This window comes from Cyanistes caeruleus, chromosome 15 (assembly GCF_971803275.1).
Source record: "Cyanistes caeruleus chromosome 15, bCyaCae1.hap1.1, whole genome shotgun sequence".
In the NCBI taxonomy this organism is placed as follows: domain Eukaryota; kingdom Metazoa; phylum Chordata; class Aves; order Passeriformes; family Paridae; genus Cyanistes; species Cyanistes caeruleus.
This window is the reverse complement of record NC_141715.1, coordinates 10,770,887-10,791,647: the sequence shown is the minus strand read 5'-3', so window position 1 is coordinate 10,791,647 and position 20,761 is coordinate 10,770,887. Positions and strand designations below refer to the sequence as shown.

The following is a 20,761-nucleotide window of genomic DNA, read 5'->3' as shown; positions in this document are numbered from 1 at the left end:
GAACAAATTATTCAATTCTCTTATTCAATTCTACCTGGACAGAAGAAAACACCAATTTGAAGTTTCCATTCCTATTTTTCCCCTCCTTTATCCTAATATTGTTTTTGCCTCTTTCATATACCAGGACTATCAAAACTCATTTAAAGATGTTAATCTAAGACACACACAGAGAATTTCACATAAAAGGTTACAGCTTCCAGATATTACAGTGGTACTCATAAAACTCCTTTCCTTTCAAGTGATCCAATATTATATCACAGGCAAAAGTAAACACTATGTGTGTGCAACCTCTTCACCCAATAAATTACATCAGTGTTTTTTTTGTAGTGTAAAACTCCATTATCTGTGTGTGAAATGTTGCCTAAGCACCTGGAGCTCATGGCTGATGCACCCACAGTGGCTATCAGGATTCAGCATGTTTCTCCTATTAAATCAGTCCTCAAACAACGAGCTGGAGCTGTGAGTTCCCATGGAAAGGAGCCCAGGTTTGTGCCAGGGCATTAGCTCATCCTTTTTGTTCCTCAAAACATGAGGCAGACATTTTCCCCCCTTCCATCAGGAGAGTGCCAGTTGGTGCCCAGCTGGCTGGGACTGAGGGTCCCAGCAAGCACTTTCCCAGAAATAGGCATGGCCCATCCTGCCCTGCAAGCAGGGGAGGAAGGTCAGAGAAAGGAAATTCCACCTCTCCAGCTAGGAGGCTTTAACCTGCAGTTCACAGAACTCAGCATGGCCTATGCCAAGCTTTTGCAAAGAAGTACATAGACGTTTCCTGCTTGGCTGCAACCCACAGAGAACTTAAAACAAATACTCAATTTAATTAAAGTTAAATTAAATCCATTACTCAGTTAATTAAATAAGAAGACATTTACCCTTAGGAAAAAAAAATAATATATATAATCTACCAAAATGTAAATATGAGCATATTTAAGAGATTTTTAAAGGTGTTAAAATCAGTGCTAAGGGACAGGTTAGCAGCAAACTAACTGATCTACTGCAGGACACCACTGCTGTCCCTGGGTGCCCAGAGCTGGGGCACCAGAAGCTCAGATTCCCCTGAACCCCACATGTGATTTTATTAATGTAATTAAGAGCAAGCATGATCAGCAGTGATACTATTTGTGAAGTCAGGGCAAGTATTAAAAACTAGGAATGATGCTGCAGAGCCCACACTGGCTGGATGAAACTGGCAGTTCCCCAGTTCTGCAGCCACACACACCTGAGCCCCTCTGAAAAGAGCAAATAAAGGTTCACATTTTCACTGGCCTAGCTCATACCCAGGACTGCCTGGATTTCCTGCACTGTCTGGATTAGGCTGCTCAGTTACAGTAGATGCAAGTTTGTCCCAATTCCTCCTCTTCACCCCATTCTGGCTGGCATTTTCACATAGGAAGTGATGGGCCTTGCATCTGATTTTAGTCAGAGCAAACTAACAACCCATGTCTGTGGACTGAGATCTGGGTGTCAAAAACAGAAGAACACTTAGGAAAAATAATTTCTAAGTGATGAGCAGAAACAGCCTTCTCATTGTTCCTGTGCAACACCCTTGATGCTGTGACTCTTCTCCACTGCCAAAGCTCATCCTTTCAGTTGGGTGGTCAGGCTGGTAAAGCCATTGCTCAGGACACAGCACAACAGAGGACCAAGAATGCTGATGCACCTCCCTCATTCATCCCCAGAGCGTGACACAGGGGCTGCCCTGCTAGCTCAGTAGCACCAGGATGCTATTCCCAATGGACTACTGTGGAAAGTGTCTCTGCCTGTCTGCACTACCAGATAAAACCCAGCCTTTCACCCCACATAGCTATTTCAGCCAAGCATCCAGGTTTGGGAGGACTCACATCCTATTCCAGCTGGGGCTAAATGCTGCAAATTTAATTTCTGCTGCAATTATTCTCCCACTCACACACTTGATCTATTGTCTGTTAGCACTGACAGGGTCCCAGAGCCCAAAGCCCATGCTTGCAGCCCCCCTGGGCCAGAGAGCTGCCAATTCTGGCAGTTTGGAAATGAACAAGAACACAAACATCCTCTCTTTTTATTAGCACCACATGGTGGTATTTTGACTAGCAAGCTCACGCTACAGGAAGGGTTGGCTGTCTTCAGGCGCTGAAGGTCACCCTCAGCCTCACACAGGTCAGAGGAAATCAGTGATAACACTTGGGTTAGCACAGTTGCTGGCACATGTTCCAGGCTGTCAACATGAACCACACTGGAGGCACAGGCGGTTTGGGGAGAAGAGTCAACCAACACATCTTGGGTGCAAGCACAGCAAGCTGGAGGTGTGCATGGAACCACCTTCACCTCCTCTCTGGGAAACCCAAAAAGCCACTAAGGAAGACAATACGTGAATACAGGCACTAAAAAAAACCAAGAGTAAGACAGGAATCAGCTGCCTGTACTTGTGTACCCTTGTTCACACACCTCTCTTGGTGCCCTACCACAAACACATCTGCTTTACACACCTACTCCCCAGATTTACATTTTTTCAGTGTAGGTCTGGATTCAGAATAGTCCATCCCTACCCACTTCATTATATTTTATAAAACTGTGTAATTTTTAAAAAGATCCATATGTAACATACATTAATCATAAAATTCAAATAGGATCTGCATTAAACCTCAGTTGTATTTGGCAGTGGAACTGCTGCACATTTGTTCCTCATTCAATATCATTCATAGATAAAGTCTAGTATGACTAGACTAGAAAAGATGGCTGTAATTGATAAATGAAGCAAACATGGCCAGAATGCAAGGCCCAAGCTCACACATCACCCTGTGTTGTAAATCATGGCAGGGAAGACAAACAGCCCTGTGTGTCCCTGGTGTGCAGTACTGAGGCAGCTTTGAGGTGCTGCTGTTGAGCTGTGCCTTTGCCTGCTGTCCCTGGGCAGAAATGCAGAATACCTGCAAATTCTGCATTACTGAAATGGCCAACAGACTCAACAGCCTCACACTCTGGTCCATTTCTCATGGGGTTTGGAGGATCTCACCCTCGTCCTGATCACTCAGTGGGCTCTCTGCTGCCAGTACTTTTTCCCCATTCCTCGCTGAAGGAGACATCACTCCTCGTAGCATCATCCCCTCTCTTCCACCCTTGCAGCCCTTATATTCCTTCTGGACTGAGCCAAGGGAATGCTGAGGGGGCACTCTGGAACCCTCATGAGGACACTCTAAAAGCCTCTCTGGAAAGGAGCAGTTGAACTAAACCAGCAGATCCTGCACACAGGCATTTTGTAAGGGCTGGAGAAAAAGCACAGAATAGCATATGACATAAACCACCTCTGTGGAAAAGGAGACCATCTGAGCAACATTTGAACACCCAGCATCAGCCAAAGAGCACTCACATGCTTTGGGGGCAAGCACAGGGGATTCTGTCAGCCTGAACTGACATACTTTGATGTTCTGAAGGTTGTGGGCAGCCCCAGGGCCTCCACCACTGCCCTGGGTGGGGGGTAGCCAACCTACAATAGTGAGAAGCCTCAGCAGACTGGAGCTCTGCCATCCATGACCCTCAGGTGCTCTGGGAAAGTTGGCAGCATGTGCATCAACAGCAGAAGCTGCCTTCTGCCTACCTATTCCCCTGCTCTCCTCCTTGTTCATCAGATATCTCCACAACATAGACCACCACATGCAAAAATGAACAATCCAGTACCTCATAAGCAGAGAGGAAGAAGAGAAACCCCATTTCCCTTCCCATTGAGAAGAAAAAGGAGAGTGAGAGTCACCTCTGACCTTGCTAACAAGCCATCAGAGATGAGTAGGAAAGATGGGGAGACCTGCTCAACTCCATCCACCACCTGGCTGCTGCAGGAGATGGGATAGTATGGGGCAGGATACAGGTAGAAAGGCTCCACGGAACAGAGCTGAGGACAGAGGGAAGAGAGAAGCTGCAAAATAGAGAGAGGGACCGAGAGGAAAAAAAAAAAAAAAAAGAAAAAGATGAGAACATTGTAACAACACCACCAACAACAACAAAAACCCAACAACCAGCAACACCCAAAAAACCAGAAATGCACCATCACGGGAGGCTAATCACTGTCACAGGATTGGAAGCGTACAGCAGGTTTTGGAAGCAGCAAAGGTAGAGGCACACCAGCTGAGGCAGATGCAGACAGATCCTGGGCATGCTGTACTCCAGGAAGGGCAGGCACTGCACAGTCACAGGACCCTCAACAGCTCCATCCAAAATAACACTGACTTTGAGCTTGGTCATATGGCTCCTGCACTGCTGCAAACCAGGACTGTACAAGCCCAAGAAAAGCACAGACAGACCTTCACAGAATTTTAAAACCACACATGGAAACTCCTTCACTTCTGAAAGGACTGCACAGGTCCAAGAAGAGCACAGTGCTTTCCAGACTCCAGACATGGATGTCCGTCCTCTCCTCAAAAGCAAGCTGGAAGAGCAGATGTGTAGGGCTGTAGCTGCCATACCTGTGGGTCCAGCTCAATGTTGATCCGGTACGCTTGAGCCTTGCCATCTTCGAGGACTGGGGGTGACCATGTCTTCCCTTCAGCTCTGCAGTGGGAAGTTAAGTAAACTCTACTTAAATTGCTTTTAAAAAAGACCAAACCAAAGTGCTCCCCCCAAACAAACAAAACCCACAAAAATCCCAAAGAAAGAAACAGGCTCCTTAATCAAAACAAAAAAGAAATTAAACAAATTTTATAAAAGAAGCCAAACATATATATAGCTGTGGTGGTTTCACATGGATTGACATTTGGGAAAAGAACTAAGAAACCACCAATGGAAGTGATTTCTTTGAGAGAAGCTGCTGGGAGCTTCCTCTGTGCATGGGAAAGGCCAATAGCTGGCTAGTTCTGAGAGCTGACAACATTTTGCAACATTTAGAAATTTGACCCGCCTTTGTGAGATCCACATTTTAAAAACCACAAGCCCAGGAACTCTCATTCTTTGCTTCCAGCCGCACAAAGTAGCTGAGCTTTGGTGGGGCTGGACCCACTTTCCTGTGACTTGTGCAGCTTGGGGGAGGCTGGGCCAGACCCCAGTGGCTCCTGGGTGGGGGACAGAGGCTGTGGGGCCCCAGCCGCTGACATCTTGCCAACACTGAGCCCCCCGCCCACCACCAGCCCACACCGATCCAGGCTGAGCCAGGACCGCTCCCAGAGGCTGCCAGGTGGAGGGATGCACCCAGTGCGGCCTGAAATCCAATACAGTGACTGCTGTGGCCACTGGGCAAGATATTAACCCTTTCACTACACAGATGAGACCTGCAGACCTTGTTCCTCTCTCCAGGGAGAGAAAAAGAGTGACAACACGTAGAAAGACAACATGAAGACACCAAGGTCAGTAAAGAAAGAGTCAAGCCTTGGATGGAAGGAGAATGAGGAGATGCTCTAATGGGGCTGAAAGTTCTTTTGGTAGGGCCATGGAGATGGACAATGATATACTGAAATATCTCCTTTAATTCATGAGGGAGTATTGGGGGATGAAGTGTTCAAACTAGATGTGAGCAGAGGCATCCATTGATGAAGCCAAGCAGATGTTTGAGTAGCTGTGATCCCATGAGAAGCTTGAACAGAGAGAAAGAGATGAGAGTAATGAAAACTCTTTGCCCCCAGGGAGAGAAGAAGAAAATCTCTGTTCCCAGAGATGATCACAGAGTCAGATGAAGAGAACCTTTGCCTTTGAACAACTCATCCTTAAAGTAATACCCCATTAAGTTCATGACCCATGGACACACCTCTAGGAGGGCTGTGAAAATGGGAGGAATTTCACGATGCAGAACTTTTTCCCGGGCAGCTGCCATTTGTGGAAATGAAAAGCCTCAAGAGAACTGTTTCTTTTGGAGAAGTCTCCATGGCATGACAAAAGAAAACTCCTCTCCCTACAGGAACTGATGAAAGACTTATTGTACAGTTAGCACTGCTTTAACATCCCAGGATTTGTCTCTACGTTGTCAATTAGGAAAGGAAAAAGCTGGGTAGGGGGAGGAAAGATGTTCTGGGGAGGGAGGAAGGGTGTTCTGGAGGTTTTATTCTGATGTTTCTTATTCTTGTAGTCTTGTTAACAAAATTTCTTTATACTTTTTAAGTTTTAAGCCTGTTTCGCCTTTCTCCTAATCCATATCTCAGAGCAAGAAATGATTAAGTGCACTGGTGATTTCAGCCAGCGCTAAACCCACCACAATAGCATATATTAATTTCCTGTCAGATTTATATTTTATTTGCATTTGTCCAAAATTATCCTCAGAAACAGTACAATGATGAATAGAGAACATGACAGCTTGATCCTATTACAACCATAAAGCTCAAAACCATACTTGAACTGCAAGGTTCTGTCTCAGTTTGGAGTTAAAAGAGACCAACTTATTTTGGTTCAAGAAATCAGAAGACAGGCTCTTGGTAGCTCCTGTTTTGCATATTCCTGGCTTTGTCCCTTTATTCTGGCCCTGAATCCAGAAAGTATTCTTGTTACATGTGTATATAGATACATGTATACATATATACACACAATCCCTGGCAGGCCTGTGTACCAGACCACATCAGGAACTCTATAAACACCTTAAAGGGAGAAGGCTTTCACCACCCTGTATGAATCATGTTGACCCTTTCAACAGTTGCCAGATAGAAAAGGCCCTAAAAATACAGTTTCCATTCCCAAATGCATCTTCAGTCCTGCCAGGGCGGAGCAGAATACTGTCACTATCCGAAGATTTTCCATGTGCCTGATCATTTTTTTCCTCACAAAGACAGCTGGGGACATGGCTGGAATGTGATTTTCAGCATAGATCTCCAACACTTAGGGTATGAGGGAGCCACAGGGGCCTGGGCAAGGTCCAGTAGGTACATACACAGACTTTTCAGGATGCAAGAAGGTTAAGCTGGAAGATGGAAACTCCATTAAGTTCAAGACAAAGCTTTCAACATGCAAACTATTCTGTTTATCGTCACAGTCTGTATATGCACCACTTCACAAAAATAGGTCTTGTTCTGTGGGCACAGATGCATCCAAGCATCCTTTGTGGACTCTCACCCTTGCCAGATATACCACATTCACTTTCAGTTAAATTATCTGCAAAGTCCAAGTTTGAAAAATAAGGAGCACGATTTTAACCCAGGAATTCTCAAGGAGATTTTTACCTTTGGTATTTTGCAGCTACACAAGTCAACATACAAAGCTGCCTTTCCAAATCTAGGGTCTGACCCAAAACCTACTAAATGCAGGGACTCCCACTGACTTTGAGCACACTTTGGATCCAGCCTCTGAGGATTTCAGCTTTTCTTCTCACTACTGCCATTACAGCTTTTTCAACAGGGAGTAGTTACTCTCATAGATAGGTATCTTGTTCTGGTCATTTATCTTTACTATTACTTGATTTTAGGCTGGGACAATTCATTATAAATTGGTCTTTCCAACTGGGACAAAGGAAACAGTACTGCCCAAGAACATCAGCATTCCCAACAACCCTGACTTGCTTTTTGCCATGATCTGGTGCTGTGTGCATTGCTTCCATGCTGAAAGTCAAATCTGGAGGTCCAGAACAATGGAAATGCCTAATTACATTGGCAGGGATCACCATTATTATTTCTGTGCTTTCCCCTGCACTGAGCTAACCCGATGAGAGCTCGCAGTGCCCCAAGAAGGGCCTGTGATGACTTTCCCCCCACTCAGCTCTGGAGATGATATGCCAAACACAGCTTAAAGCATCCCCACAGATTTCAGCCTGCCAGTAAATAAGAACAGAGCTTCAGAAGTGATTCTGACTGCAGAAGATAAGAGCAATAGCAGTAAATTCATTCTGCGTGGAGATACAGTATTCAGACACCAGTATTGCCAGCACTTGCCAGTTCTCCATACCCCTCACAGAGATCACACACTGTCTGTACCAGAAAGCAGATAAACCTGTGCTTTCCAAAAGTCATCATGGCTGTATTTATGCTTAATGACAGACATGGATAGACTTCACTTTACGTGGAAAAGTCCATTCATGGTTAATGCTTTAATGATTAAACTCAACCCTCACTATCAGTTCCACTGAGTGACGAGAAGTTCTTGATATAACTGAGACCAACTTTGACAGCTTCCAGCAACAGTCTGAACAAAGCCAGGTTCATGTTAGCATCAGCTTCCACTTGAACTACACTGAAACAAGCTGATATAGCACAATTTGGGCTCCATTGGTACTCTGAAAGACAAAGCTTAGGTGAATGAAAAATTAAATTTTTTTAAATTTTGTAGTGAGAACCACTAGCCTCACCAAAACCGAAGTCAAGCTGTAAGTTTGATGAGCATTTATGCTTACACTGGGAGATCCCCTCTTTTCCTTGGGAACAGCAAAATACCATCTAATCTGAAATAATAACAATTAAGAGACGACTCTGCCTGAGAGAACAATGCTACAGGCAGCTACTTGCAGGAGGGACTAATGCTTGGAGCTCATGCCCCAAATCTGGCTGCTAGGAACATCCCTAGCAGGACCAACAGCACAAGGGTCCCCTGTACCCCCCAGAACAAGCCCCAGAGCAGTGGGGGCTTGGGGGGCCAGCAGAGTTACCCCCAGCAGCAGGTTCACCCTAACAACAGTCAGAGGTTTGTGTTTAGGAAACAGCAAAAACCCAACACACTTGTCATACATCACAGGCAACAGATCGGGCATCACTCAAATGTTTCGAGTTGTTTAATTTACAGCTCAAGGAGAGGAGAAGTGTTCTCAGATGTGCTATAAGGGATTAAAGGCAGCTATGTGGAAACCATTACCCTGCACTTACACCACTCAGCTCTCTTAATGGCATCTAGGACAACCCCAAGAAAAATAACTTGAACTAGGTTAGTGCAAGGCCTTCCACACAGGGCTTCTTAGGAAATGGATGCATAAACAGGATATCATTAAATAAAACAAAGTTGCAGACACCTTTTATCCCACCATTTGCTTTCTGAAAGTCTCAAGAGTCATTCTCAAAAGATTACTTGCATATGCTCACATATTTTCCCAGAATGTTTTTTCACCTGGTAGCGATCTGCAAGTCTCACTCTCGACGTCTGTAGAGCTGCTTTTAAGTTGCAAGAATTCCTGTGTCTTACCAAATTTCTAATTTCTCCATCCCCTTAAAAACTAACATTTATCACCTGGGGAAGTGTCAGCTTGGATCCAGGTCACTGCTGTTACCATGCAGCCGCAAACCACCAGAATAATCACATGGCTACATTTTACCCCCTTTGTTTGGGGGGTGACTCCAGGGTCTTGCCCATCTCCTGACTGCTCTTCATCTCCCACTGTGGCACATCACTATGATCACAACTGATTGTAATCACTGATATGGCCATTAGCCTTCTAGAAGCTGAACTCGGTCTACAAGCAGTTACAGCCAATGCTTCAAACCTCCCAGGATTTTGAACCTCACCACAGTAACTATAAGATATTGGATCCATCCTCTGCAAGGCAGGTGAGCAGCAAAGGAGCTGAGCTCTGCTGAGCATCCCAAAGGATCCAGCTCGTTCAGACTATGTGAAGAAGCTGAAAGATTTCTCCTCCTTCATTCCTCTCAGCTGAAACCATTGTGTATTGCTCTGGAAAGCTGCCGGTTTTCCTCTGTATTAGTCTTCAACGAGCTCCAGAGGGGAAGCTGTGATTCACTTTTTCAGTTGTACTTTTACTGGAAACTTGAGAACAGACGCTGTCATCCTTCCCATCTTCCAGCAGCCTGCTGGAAGTGCTGCTTACAGCTAACAGACCCAAATAAATTCCCCAGGAACTGGGGGAGATGGGAGGAACATCAACTATATGAACTTCTAGGTACTTTTGCGGCTACATGTCCAGCAAATTCATTACTGGGCTTTCTCACACAGAAACTTTCAGAGAAACTGCATCTCTTTACATAGAGCAGGAATAGATAGATGTGCTAGTTTTGCATTAATTGACATTTGGTGAGGAAGGAAGAAGCCACCCATGGAAATGATTTTTTCTGAAAGAAGCTGCTAAGAGCTTCCTCAGTGCCTAGCAAAAACCAATAGCTGGCTAGCTCTGGGAACTGACATCCTATTAAACCATTCAGAAGCTGGATCCACCCTGTGTGAGAATCACATTTTAAAGACAGGCAAGGCTGAGAAATCTCTCTTAGCTTCTACCTTTATAGAGGTAACTGGCCGACCCGTCCCTGCACGGCCCGGCCGAGATGTTCTGTCCCCTGAGGGGCGGTGAGCGGGCTGCCGAGCCCCTCACCGGGGAGTTCACCGGGACCTGTCTGGGGCCCCTTCCCGGCGGGGCTGGGCCCCTTCCCGGCAGAGCCAGCCCCTCCTTCTAGCGGCACCGCCGGGCCCTGCCGGGCCCTGCTGGCGGGAGGCTCTGTTGGGGCCGGGAGCGGCCATGGGGCCGAGACATCAGCGCGACCGAAACAGCGGCACATGGCTGTGGCTGCCTCAGCAGGGCTCGCGATGAACTTTGTGTGTTTAGTTGCTTTTAGCCAGCCGTGCTGTGGACAGAAGGACAAAAGCAGCAGCAGCAGCTTTTCTTGTTTTCGGCACTCGGCATGGAGAAAAGCGCTGAGGGAAGGCAGCAGCCGGCACGGCTCACACGGTGTCAGCAAAATCCCCGTGAGCAGCAGCGAGAGGCACGGCAGGCGATCTCCCTGATCCCAGCCTGGATGAGATCAACGGTTCAGCGCTGCTGAACTCCATAAAAACTGTTCTAATTGATAACACTTGAGAACAAATGAACCTACGAACACCAATTCTCTCTCGAATCCAAGAAAAGAAAGCGTGAAGACACGTAAAAAAAAATCAACATGAAACACTAAAGGCAGTAAAGAAAGAGTCAAATTTTAGTTAAGGGGATTGAGGAGATACCTTAGTCTTCAACCGAAATCTCTTCATAAAGCTTTAGTAAAAATATATTTTTGATATATCAGACTTCATTTCTTTCCCTGTAATTCATGAAGTGCATAAGAGGATGCAGCATTCACCCCCAGCCCATGAAAAAAGGGCACTTGTGCTGGATGGACCATGTAGATGCTGAAAAGCTGTAATGTAATGAGAAACTTAAACAGAGAGAGATGAGAAATTTTGTCCCAGAGATTTAAAAAAACAAAACAAAACAAAAACAACCCTCTGTTCCCAGAGATAAAAGAACAGAACTATTAGTTTTTTATGCAAAAACAGCTCATCTTTAAAATAGTACCCCATAAGTTAACATAGCCCATGAAAGCAGCTTTAGGAAAGCCACAAGGCATAAGAAAGCCTTTCGCACTGCAAACAGATTTTCCTTTCCCAGGTGGCTAATTCACTGTAACATGGAAGCCACAAGAAAACTGCTTTTTGTAGAGGAGTCTCCATGATATATGAAGAGAAACTCCTCTCCCTGCAAGAACTGATAAAAAAACTATTATAGAAGTGGTAACTGATTAAAAATCCCAGGTTTTGTCTCTACATTGTCACAAAGAAAGAAAAAAATTGTAGGGAGGGGAAGAGAAGTGTTCTAAAGGTTTTCTTCTTATTATTTTCGTTTCTGTTAATAAAGTTTTCTTTATATCTTTTAAGTTTTAAGCCTATTTTAACCTCCTCCTAATTCATCTCTCACAGCAAGAAATAAGTACATACTTCTAGGAAGTGCACTGGTAATTTTAGCCAGCGCAAAACCCATTACAATAGAGAATCTTCATAGTCAATTCTCCAAGCAGTCAGCAGTGGCATACACACAAAATCGAGGGGGAAGAAACTGCTTCCAGGATTTAGTTTAGAAAGAAGGAATCGAAACTGAACCTTTGAGGATTTATTCTGTGACACCACAGTCTGGAAATAAATTCAGCTCAACCACCCTGGGGTTCTTGGCTGCACCTGGGGCCAGGCAGATGCTCCCAGTCATCCAACACCCACCTGGACCTGTGCACAACAGCCCCAGTGCTGTCACCAGAAGAAAGGGCTGGAATTGGATTGGAATGGAAATCATTAAAGTTTGAAAGTTGAAAAAGCCCTCTTAGACCATCGAGCCCCACGTTACCCCAGCAGTGCTAAGCCCACCACTAAACCATGTCCCCAGGTACCACATCTACGTGTTTTTTAAATCCGTCCAGGGATATGAGTTCCCTGGGCTTTCAGTGAAGAAATTTTCCCTAACAGCCAATTGAAACCTCCCCTGGCACAACACACTAACACACTTCTTGCCTCTTAAGGAATTTGTTGTGTAACTTGGAAGCAACTTCACAGTGCATAAAAAGAACAAGTTTTACCAGGTGTCTGTGAGTAATAGTTCATGGGGCTGCTCAACACCCCGGATCTTCTCCAACCAGCTGCCACATAACTGGCCTGACCCTTCCTGCACAAAGGCAGGCAAAGTACATCCCGTGCTACCTTGGCTTGAAATTCAACAACTGGGAAGATGATGATGGAACAGCTGCCTAATTTATCACCAGGGCAGCCTGAACCATCCCACTAAATCTTAATCAGCACCATCACTGCCTTCCCCACAGCCTCACTAAGCCCATGTGAACTCCTGGCCTCCCATTTTAGAGCCATTAACCACAGCCTGAACATCCAGCCCTTATTCCAGGCATGCCCAAGTAATTCCTCACACCTTACATCAATGCCCACATAGGCATCAGTTACATAAATCAACTTTCATAAATCAATCCTTTCATAAACCAATGGAGATTTTCAACCACTTTGTTTCAGAACAATAAGGCCACTGTGCTGCTTTGGCTTTCACAGCATCACTGCCCAAAGACAGACTTGCACGTGTTGGGGAAAAGCAGATCCAAAATATCCAGGGACAAAACATCCTTTAACTTCATGGAGGTCAAAGGTCTGGCCCAGAAAGGAGTTAGAAAATGGAGGGTGTGAAGGAGGGAAAAACCCCTCAAGAGATTTGTCCTTGATAAAGGACAAAGATATTTGAAAGAAAGGAAGTTATCTGCTAGTCCAGTCTTGAGAACAGGGGCAGCTGTTCTCAATACAGAGATCAATACTGACTGTGGACTTCAGGGGCACAGGAGAGCCACGGAGCCCAGCATGCTTAAAAAGCTGTGACATCCCCTTGCCAGCAGTTTTTCCAATGTGGGCACAGGGCCAGTTTCTTAAGGAAAGCTGCAGCACAAGCCTTCACCCTCCCTGGCAGATGACAAAAGGTTCAGAAAAAGCTGTGGGGCTCACCCTGGCTCTCTGGCACAGAGAGTCAGGTCTGGACAGTGCTGCCAAGGGTTTCCTGGCAGTCTGTGTCAGCAGGAACAGCAATGCCATGAGATCTCCCATCCCACACCCAAGGTCCTTTCAAACAGTGATTTCAGCAAAATACAGCTCCAACCCAATTTTATGGCTGCCTTTATTTGATGCTTGGTCTTGGTCAGGCCACTCAGTAACTCCCCCTTCTTGTTTTCCCCACGTTCTTTCCTACTGAACTTTCTAGTCTAATGGCATTTACTGACCAGAGTCTGAAAACAAAACCCATCTTGTTTTCTGTCTCAGTAACATAAAATGTTAAAGGTTGATGGAGAAAGGGCATGGAATGAAGCAGTCCAGAAGGCACCAGGGAGATGGAAGCACTGCACAGCTCCCTGCCCTCCCCTTCACACTCATGCCTGGCTGGAGGAAGCCTGCTTTGACAAAACAGAGTTAGCACCAAATTTCATGTGTCTTCACTAAAGACATGCAACAAACAGGCTTGTTATTTCAAATGAATTTCAGACAAACACATTTAAAAATAAATCTTCTCATGTTGACTTGCAAACTGTATTTTATTGAAGGCAGTGTACAGAAAAGATGCTGAAAATTAATGCAATAAAGAGCATTCTCTGCCCAAGGGAAAAGATACCAATCCACACCACCACAGGCAGGGCTTTCTTGAAGAAATCAGCCTCAGAGTAGGGTCCAGGGTGTTGATCCACAGCTGTGACAAACAGCAATGGCTGGACATACACACAAATCAACAAAACCCCTCATCATTGCCCCAGGACATGGATCCACTCACACCTAGGAGGAAACGCCAGATGTGCTTCCAGCAATGACTAACTGGGCAACAGGATCCAACAGGTCACTTGGGAGACAGGAGAGAAATCCAAGAGTCAAGTTGCTGTACATCCACTTTGGGCCACACTGAAAATAGACCTAAAAGGTCATCACTGGGTCTGCTGTCCTTACTGCAGGAAAAAACCAAACTATCCAGTTTTTCCTGTCCAGAGAAATGGCACTCTCATAGGCATCTCTGGGGGCAGCAAAGGTGAGTTCTGCCCTTGGAGAAGCCACCAAACTGACCCAGCAGTGTGATCTCCAAGAGGAACCACCCCAAGCTGAACAGCTCCTCACCTCTGTTCCTGCCTTGCAGAGCCTTGAGCATTTATTTTTGCCTATGAGATACAGAAGTCTTTAAAATCTGTGTTTATGGAGTCTTTAAGGCCTGACAAAACCATTACAATCCTACTGCTTAGCAAAGACTGACCATATCACCCACAAACCCTGCACCACTGAAAGGCTGTGGGGCCACCAGCAGCAAGATCTCTGTTAGAAAATTCACCTCTGCTGGACACACCACAAGCTCTCACTGTTAAAAATAGCCACACCTTGGTAGGTACAGTTGGGAAAAAAAAACCCTGAAGCCACAGACCCTCCATATAGCATCTTCCAGATCACCCTGAGGTCATGAACGACCATTTCTGTGTCTCAGGGAAACCAAGCAGCCAGATCATCCCTAACCCCAGCAAGGCACATACCAACACTGCTGTGAGACCACTGTGACCACAACCTCTGTCCTGTGCAGGAATGACCACTTAGGAGAAGAGCACTTTCCCAGATATTCAAGGGTCCAATCTGAGCCAAAAAACAAACACCAGTTGATATCAGTGGCTAAAATGAAGTGTAAAGGTGGGCATTCAGTCCATCAATTCATACAGCAGAAACCATCATCCATGAGAATAAGCACTGCCATGCTGCAGGTAAAAGCTGTTTCCAGCAAAACTTGGTTCTAACTCCCAATGAAGCTGCTCTGCTGCCAGACCACCCCAGCAGCTGATGGCTAATCAAAACCTCCTGTCACTAAACAAGGATTTTCATCTCTTCCAAGGAGAGCTCCAGTAGCCTGCAGACAGTCAGGAAGGGAACCCTGGTCCTGCCCTGGGCACAGTTCTTGGGGCTAGAAAATCATCTAGTCTCCCTAAAACTGCTCTGGATGGAAAGCAAAACAACTGCCCTCCTTGGCTATGGAAACTCCACCTGTGTAAAGGGTTTTTGCTTGCTTTCCATATTTTCTTTCTTTTGTAATACTGAAACCACATCATCTGTACAACATGAGCCGAGCTCAGAGGACTTTGCTTTAGCCAGGCAGCTCAGAAATGCCCGTCTGAGGAACCATGAGGAATCACAGAAGGTTTGCTCCATTTATGGCAGTGCTCCTTCCCCACTGCCCAGGCATCCAGTCAGAACTAGATGGTTTTCCAAGAAAAGTATAAACAGTAAATGATAGCTCTTTATATCAGGAAATGCCTCTTTAATATGAAGTGCAAAACTATATCCACTTATTTAAACCTACGACAGACAGTATTAGCCATTTGTGAACTTTATAAGAAGTGTGTTCATTCTGCTTAGATAATTTGTGATTTTGCTACAGAATTAATTAAAATAGAAATCAAAAAAACCCAAAAAACCCAAATCAACCAAGCAAAAAACCCACAAATAAACAAAAAACCCACAACACACACACACACAAAATCCTACTTAAAAAAAACCCAAACAAAAAATCCCCAAATACCAAACTCATGCTTTCATTTTGCTTCAAAATACCCTGAATAGTGAATTTGGCAGGACCTTCAAATGTTTTTTCACCGAACAGATGCCTAAAACAATGGGTGGAAGTTAATGAAGTGGCAGGGTTTGTCCAAAGGAGATTTTGATTCCAGTACTACTCTTGCTTGAGTTGACACAACCTCAAAGACTCAACTCAGGCCACAGCCTGGACAAGCCTTACAAGGTACAAATGGTAATCCTCATGTATAATGAACTGAACCCACTTTTTCTATCAGTGAACCATTAAAAATCATTTTGTTTTACTGTTTTTGAAAACACAGGACAATAACCCAGACCATGGGGATGCTCCAAGAACCCCGCCTGAGAGCACATCTGCTCCAGGGCCAGCCAAAAACCCTCTGTGCAAAATTGACACAGGAGCCCATCAGAGAGAACCAACCTGTTCACAGAGAGCAGCAGCTGGTCCACACATGCTTTGATCTTATTTTGTGCTTCTAGATGTGTCATGTTGTCCGTGTCCTCTCCATTAATTGCCAGAATAATGTCTCCTGGGCACAAGTCCGCCATGGCTGCTTTACTGCCAGGGTTAACCTGGGGAAAAATAAAAGGGTTACTGAAAAGAATATTGTTTTGTTTTTAAATAAGTCCAGTTTCTTGGAATAAGATGCAGGTAAAGGGTACAATTATTTCTGAAGAATATGTGTTTTCTCTACACCAATGTCACCCACCTGAGGTTGGATGTGTCAGAGCTCTCAGGTAAGCCCCAGGTCTCCAAGAGCCTACAACAACATTCTTTGAAATAAGGAATTTCAGTCAACTCCAGCCACTGTGTGACCAGGTCCCTTTTCCACATTTGTCTCTTGAAATGCTTGAAATAAATGTAATATGCTCTTTCCAGAGAGATGCTTCACACTACTTTGGCTTGCAGACCCTTCATGGTGCTGCAAGAGTCAATCCCTAAGTAGCACATAAATCCTCCTCTCTGGTTAACCACCCATGCAGAAGCGCAATCCCCCTGACTGCTGCCCTCCCTGGAGAGGTCACGTTTGACATCACTTCTTCTGGACTGACATCCAAATGAACTACCTCTTTCTAGCTCTGCATAGTCACCAGCCCCAGAGGGATTTAGCAGATACGGCATTTGGGAACATGGTTTAGTGGTGGCCTTGGCAGGGGTGGAGTAACAGCCAGAATAAATGATCTTGAAGATCCTTTCCATCCTAAGCAATTCCATGATTATATTCATAAATATCACACAGTTCTTTAAGCTTCTACAATTCTTTTCTTCTGGTTTTGTGGGAGGCCAGAACCCTCTAAAACTTCTAACTTAGTTCCTGAGGAATTAATGAAGGTCCAGATACTGTTTGTGATCAGCAACAAAACCAAGCCTGTAGCTTATAAAAAGTTCTTGAGAAATTACCATTTCATTTACATAATCCTAAATGTGGTTTTAATTTTTACAATAATATAGAATGACACAAGGTATAGTCACAACAGGTAAACATGCCTGGTTAAACTCTTACTAGCTATATGTTTTCCCTCTAATTTCCTCTTCAGTTTATTAACAGCATCTGCTAAGCAAACACATTTTATCAGGTGAGAAGTTACAGCAAGCCTGACTTTTGCTTATTCATGTATCACTGCATTAAAGCAAGCTGGTGCTTTGGTTCTGCTTACTCTTGATTTATACAGATGTAATTCCCTGTCTTAGTTGGTGGGTCTCTGCCCCACCCTCCTTGAGAAACCCAGACAACAGGAGCACTGCTCTACCCACCACCTCCCCTTGGCTCACAACAGTGCATGACAGCAGCCAGAGACGCTGGGTACAGTTTTTCAGACAGTAAGACCAAGTGGGGCAGTTTCCCAGTGCCCAGAAGCCCCCCAACCATAGGCCACTATTAAACAGGTGGGTTTTTTTAGGGGGCATGCACACATCCCAGCTTTCATCCTGATTTCATATAATCTTATAATGGCTTGTGTTGGGAGGGATCTTAAACATAACCTTGTTCCAACACAGAACACCTTCCACCCAGGTTGCTGCAAGCCCCATCCAACCTGGCCTTCACACTTCCAGGGAGAATTTGTTCTATTTTTGTAGGGAATTTGAAGAGGATTCAATCTTACCACAACAGCCCCTGTGGATTGCACTAGAGCTATCCTTGGTGAGAAGCAGACAGCCCCCAGTGTAGCACAGGCCTGCTGCACTGCTCCCTGCATGACCACGGCTACTGGCACCACCAAAACAACAACCTGAAGGTCTTTAAGAAGCTCCAAACCTTCTTTCTAGCTTCTGGCAGTTAAGTAGAACTGGCAGCACAAGTTAGAGCTTTTGTTGCATTGTCAGAGTGAATTAGTATTTGCCATTTGCTCTTCAATAGTTTCAGCTGGGCTGTTTGGCTTGAACAAACCCACCCAGACCAACTGCTAATGGGCTGCCCTATGACTCAGCTCAGAGCAAACAACAGGACATGTCTTTCAGCTCCACAAACATTTAACTCTGACTGAGGACATTTCAAGCTAGGATAGGATTATTTTTCCCCTGGCATAGTTATGGTTTTTTGAACGCCTGTATCCATCCACAGGGCATTAGGGTCCTCCTACAACCACAGAGGCTGCCAGACTCATCAGAAAGTCAACCTAAAGCTCAACCATCAACTCCAAGGAACCACCTCCATGCTCTTGCCTGCAGTTATCTGCTTCCCTCAGTGCTCATCCCACAGCCCTGACTGCCAGCAGGCTTTTAGACAGGCTTTTTTGAGCTTCATCCAGGACAGCTGTATCTTGTTCTTGTCTATTCAGTGCTATCTAGATGTCTGATGGATTTTTTTTCCCCTTGTAGTGATCTTAACCATGTTGTAGCTTCCTTGAAGAATAAGCTGTTCACAAATGGGACTCTTAGCTGTTTCCTATTTTTAGCTTGTGCTTTATTTCAAATTATTTTGGCAGTATTTTCATATTAGCATTTTATGCTAGCTGTGGAGATGACCAAGGGCTTGAAATGGAGCTGCACTCCATAAATTCATTTGAGATACAGCACTGGTGTCTCAACAGCTGGGGAATCATTGTAATGTCTGTCAGGCCCAAAGTTTGTATTTTACTGAATGATATTTAAAACACTGTAGACTAAGGTCTTTTAACCCACAGCTGTGCAAAGCCATTGACACCAAACACCCCATAGAAAGCCTGACAAGTCTGGTCATGGGTCAGTGCTGTGCCTGAATCCTAGTGCAGGGGTTCTACCTGCTTTGGACATGGTTTAGTAGTGACCTTGGCAGTGCTGGGTTAATAGTTTGACTCAATGGTCTTAAAAACCTTTCCACACCCAAGTATTCTGTGATTGTATGACATCAGAGCCTGGCAGTGCACAGAGGTCTTGGGATGGAGCTTGTCACCTCACCTGTCCCTCTCTCTGGAGAGCCCTCAGGTCTGCCACCCTGAACCAAAACCACAGTGTGGGCAACATCATGGAAGCACATATGAATCTGACAGTAATCAGACACATTATGAAGTTAAAAACACTGCAGAGAAAACCTGCACCGAGTCACTGAAGCCCTCTGTTCTTGAAAGGAGCCTCCAAAGGAGCTGATGTTTGAGAACAGGAGAGGATTAAGGAAAACAGTGGTAAGATTTTATTTGGTTTTGAAGCTCTCCATCTGTGCCAAGAACAAACCATTTCAAAAATCAGTGCTAAATGAACACAGACCAAGCTTACAATGGATATGTAACTCAGGGTGGTGTGAGCTGTCTACCCACCACAGGCAGCAGTGAGTACACTAAAACTGAATCCCAGCTCATGCACCAGGGCCTAACATGGGTTATGTCCCACAGCACCTGCTGCACCCTGCATGTGCCACACCTCACCTTGCCCAGGCTAGATACCTGCCAGGATTTGGGCTGCTTGTGTGCTCCAGTGAAGAGTTCAGGCAGGGCAATTACTCACCAGCAAGGAGCCAGCCCAGTCCCTCACACCCTGGTAGCCCCCAGGGCAGCAGGGCCCCACACAAATGTTGGTGTTTCAGGTGGGGAATTCTGTGGGTGGATGGGGTGGTCTAAGCCCTCACACCATCAGCAGGGTCTTGCTCCCTGTGAGGCCATGCAGCTCTCAAAGACCTCTGCTTGTGCCATGGGGTGACAGCAACCTCAGTATACCTCCAGAGCAGTCAAGTGTACAGCACCAAGAGCCAAAACAACAGCAAACACCGGAGGCTTAAAGAAACGTAAATATTTTTATTACCATTCCCCTAAAAGGTTTTATTTTTCAATCAGACAGGAATCCCACCTCCTGTGGAATCTCTGAGCTCCCAAAGACATAACTTCATGAAGCACTGAAGCAGCACTGAGGTGAACCCCCAGACATCAGCTAACTCACACTCCTGGTTACTGCTGTCCTGCAGGCAAAAATATTTTCCCAACAATATAAATCAAAAGCCAACTAATGGAAACTTGGGGTGAAGTTGCCCAACACAGACAAAGCCAGTCCTGCAGAAAGGGGAGAGGACCATCTCTCTGCATCTTCCTGCTCCAGAAGTACCATCCAGCCTCTTCCTTTGTGCCATTCCTGGTGCTCAGCAGGTTCTGAGGCACAGCCTGGCATGCGATCCGGAAGAGCTGATGGTTTCATAGAATCACTGAATAGTTTGGGTTGGAAGGGACCCTAAAGATAATTTGCTCCTACACCCTGCCATAGCCAGGGACACCTTCCACTAGACCAAGTTGCTCCAAGCCCATTCCACCTCTCTTGCACACTTCCAGGGATGGAACAGCCACAGCTTCTCTGGGAAACCTCTGCCAATGCCTCACCACCCCCACAGAAATAATTTCTTCCTCATATCTAATCTAAATCTTTCTTACTACAGCTTAAGGACAGTCCCCCAAGTTTTCTGGGAGTGGCAAAGCAACTCAGAGGAATAGGTCCAGTGCAGTGGACCTGTCATCAGGGACCATGGCAGGGCTGCAGTGAGCTGGTGGCAAGCTCTTCATGAGAGGGTTAAACAGATCCCACAGTGCTACACACCACCTAAGCACTGCTATATTTTCAGCAGGAAGGAACCAAGCATGAAATATGTGCAGAACC

At 45.4% G+C, this 20,761-nt stretch overlaps 1 protein-coding gene across 1 annotated transcript in view; it reads right to left on the bottom strand.

Moving 5' to 3' along the window:
• PDLIM4 (PDZ and LIM domain 4) overlaps positions 1-20,761 on the bottom strand; it is a 43,462-nt gene that overhangs the window by 12,569 nt on the left and 10,132 nt on the right. Inside the window, exons 2-3 of the mRNA XM_086851965.1 lie at positions 16,127-16,278; positions 4,434-4,518 (exon numbers count right to left, since the gene is read on the bottom strand). Of these exons, the coding sequence (XP_086708091.1) occupies positions 4,434-4,518; positions 16,127-16,278 (237 nt within the window). The remainder of the gene's footprint in view (positions 1-4,433; positions 4,519-16,126; positions 16,279-20,761) is intronic.